The sequence below is a fragment of the Octopus bimaculoides genome, chromosome 18 (assembly GCF_001194135.2).
Source record: "Octopus bimaculoides isolate UCB-OBI-ISO-001 chromosome 18, ASM119413v2, whole genome shotgun sequence".
Taxonomy (NCBI): Eukaryota; Metazoa; Mollusca; class Cephalopoda; order Octopoda; family Octopodidae; genus Octopus; species Octopus bimaculoides.
In genome coordinates, this window is record NC_068998.1 from 17,883,794 (window position 1) to 17,886,328 (window position 2,535).

The 2,535-nt window shown below is 32.8% G+C and overlaps 1 protein-coding gene across 11 annotated transcripts in view; it reads left to right on the forward strand.

Annotated features, from left to right (window-relative positions):
* The window catches only part of LOC106882892 (phosphatidylinositol 4-phosphate 5-kinase type-1 alpha), a 234,919-nt gene that overhangs the window by 91,827 nt on the left and 140,557 nt on the right, over positions 1-2,535 (forward strand). For 10 of the 11 annotated variants that reach the window (XM_052974610.1, XM_052974612.1, XM_052974613.1 and 7 more), the window contains exon 3: positions 1,969-2,091. In XM_052974610.1, the coding sequence (XP_052830570.1) occupies positions 1,969-2,091 (123 nt within the window). Of the gene's footprint in view, positions 1-1,141; positions 1,246-1,968; positions 2,092-2,535 lie in introns of those variants that run through there. The other variant, XM_052974620.1, reaches the window with a different exon arrangement.

Here is a 2,535-nt window from a genome sequence, read left to right on the forward strand (position 1 = left end):
TATATATATATATATATATATATATATGTATAGTTAATGTGAGTTTTAGAAGGATATATTATCTGGGCAGATACTGTGGTGGCTTTCAGTTATGTTCCAGGTTATGGCTAACTGTGTCAATTAGCATTTAACATTTTTGACTACTATGAGTTATCACCCATGCTGTAAGTTCTTCCGATAGATAATTCCATATTCGCTTCCCTGGATGGTAATATTATCTGGAGTGTATATTAGCAATAATGATAAGGATAAAGAATATGTATTTCCCTTAGAGCAAGGCACCTGTGCCTGTCACTCTGTCATACTTTAGCTGCTCTGCATAAAGCCACCTTCTTTTCTATTATAACACCCCTTAGTCAAGGGGTATTTTGTTTGTGTTGAAAGTTACTTGGTTACCTCCCTAATGCTACAATTACACCCCCCCCCTCAAAAAACATCCAGTGCACACAGTAAAGTGGTGGACATTAGGAAGGGCATTCAAATGTAGAAACCTTGCCAAAGAAGACATTGGAGCTCAAAACAGTTTTCAAGCCCCAGTTGGATCCTGTCTAATCGTCCAACTTATGCCAGCATGGAAGACGGACTTAAAATATAATGCTGATATGTGCAAATTGTTATTACCCACTTGTTGTTCTTTTTACATTATAACCTTAGCAAGAACTCAAAAAACTACTTATATTTATTGTATAACCCCCACTATTTTTAATAGATGGCCTGGCAGTTATGTAGTACAAGCAAATACAGAATACTCTGTCTTCAGCGATGTGATAATGTGTGTGCATGCATGTGCTTTCAGATGGACAGCTACAATATATTTCTTAGTCTTGTGGGTCAAAAGTATTTAGAGTACTAAAGAAAAAAAAGTTTGTAACTGTATACTTTTGGGTTTTTAGTATCACAGCACTGTTTCAGCTGATGGGTTAACCTAGTTCAATCATGCCTTCAGTGTGGAACATATAACGTGGCTTGATGGTGTAATGAATTGTCACAGTCTTAATTTACAATTCAATAAATAAATAAATAAATAAGTGAAATAAGTGTGTCACTCAACTCTTAAATAGTGAAATAGTGTTTGTGTTGCTTTGGTTGCTTGGTTGCTTTGAAGTATTGTGGATTTTGCCCTGTTAGAACAACTGCACACACACACACACACACACACACACACACACACACACACACACACACACACGTGATACATAAAGATGCACGTAATAAAATGTCACTAAATTTGCTCTCCGTTATGAGGTTTGTACCACATTTTATTCAATTCTTTCTACAACTAGAATAATGGCTGTCTCCAGCAAGTAAATTCTTTTCATGTTCAGCAGGTGAAGTTTTGTTGTTAGCTCTAGTGTTTCACTGAATCTTCAATATTAAACAATAATAAAGTTGTTGATCTGTTGGTGAGTTGTTGGTGGTTTCAGATTTCTGGCTGGAGTTATTTTTCGTTTTACATCACTAATAATAATTTTGATAAAAGCATGTCACAATGTATTTTCTTCCCCTCATATCAGAGACTTTGTATATCTTAAACAAGGAGTTAAGCTGATATCTGTTTGGTCAGTCTATTCGACTACTTAGTATTATTAACAAATATAGATGAGTATCAAATTAACTGCTTCGTTAAACTGAATTAATGGCTAAGATTTTCATTGCTGATGATATTAAGACATTATAATAATCATTTGAAGACAGTGGAGTTGTTATTCTTTTGTATTACAAATTGATGATTGTAATGCTTATATGCTTAATAAATGAACATCACTGAATAAAATTGTGTGAAATACCTTTGTAATAGTTACAGCAAGAGATTGCTTTAAAAAATTCGTTTTTTTTTTTTTTATATTTGTAAAAAATGTTGCATCCATTGAAGACTGTCAAATAATTCATCATTAATGCTGCTAATACTGTTATTATCTTTTCAGTTACATTTGGTAATAATTGTTTTTATTATATTTTATTTTTCAGACTCATATTTCTGTGGGACCAGGTCATGGACCAAAAACTCCTTCGTTGGGGACGGCTAGAGATCGTGAAAAGAAAATCGGTCATCGGAGGGTTGATGAATCAGGTGTTGTGACATATAAAAAGGTACGTTCATTAAATTGTTTGTTTAAATTTGTAGAAATCTTCCGGTAATTGCCATTTGAATGGAAATTTTATTTTCACTATAAAACACATATTGCTAGATTTGTACCACCCCCTTTGAGACCCAACTACACTTTAGCTGAGAAAACTAAAAATATATTGCATGTATTGAAATAATTTTTATATGAAATGAAAGCTTGAAGGGTTGGAGATGATAGTGTAAAAATTATTCATATCCAAGAACCCCAAGTATTTAAATTTTCCCCTCTATTTTATTTTTCATGTTTTAACAAAAAAAGAAAATCTCCGAAATTGACACTTCACCCTCTTTCTGTCAATTGATAAGTAAAAAATACTTAAAAACCTATTAAAAATCAAAAACAAAATTGGTAAAGCTTTATCGAAACAGAAACTACTAACTTGGTGCTTTGTGAACAGGATTATAAA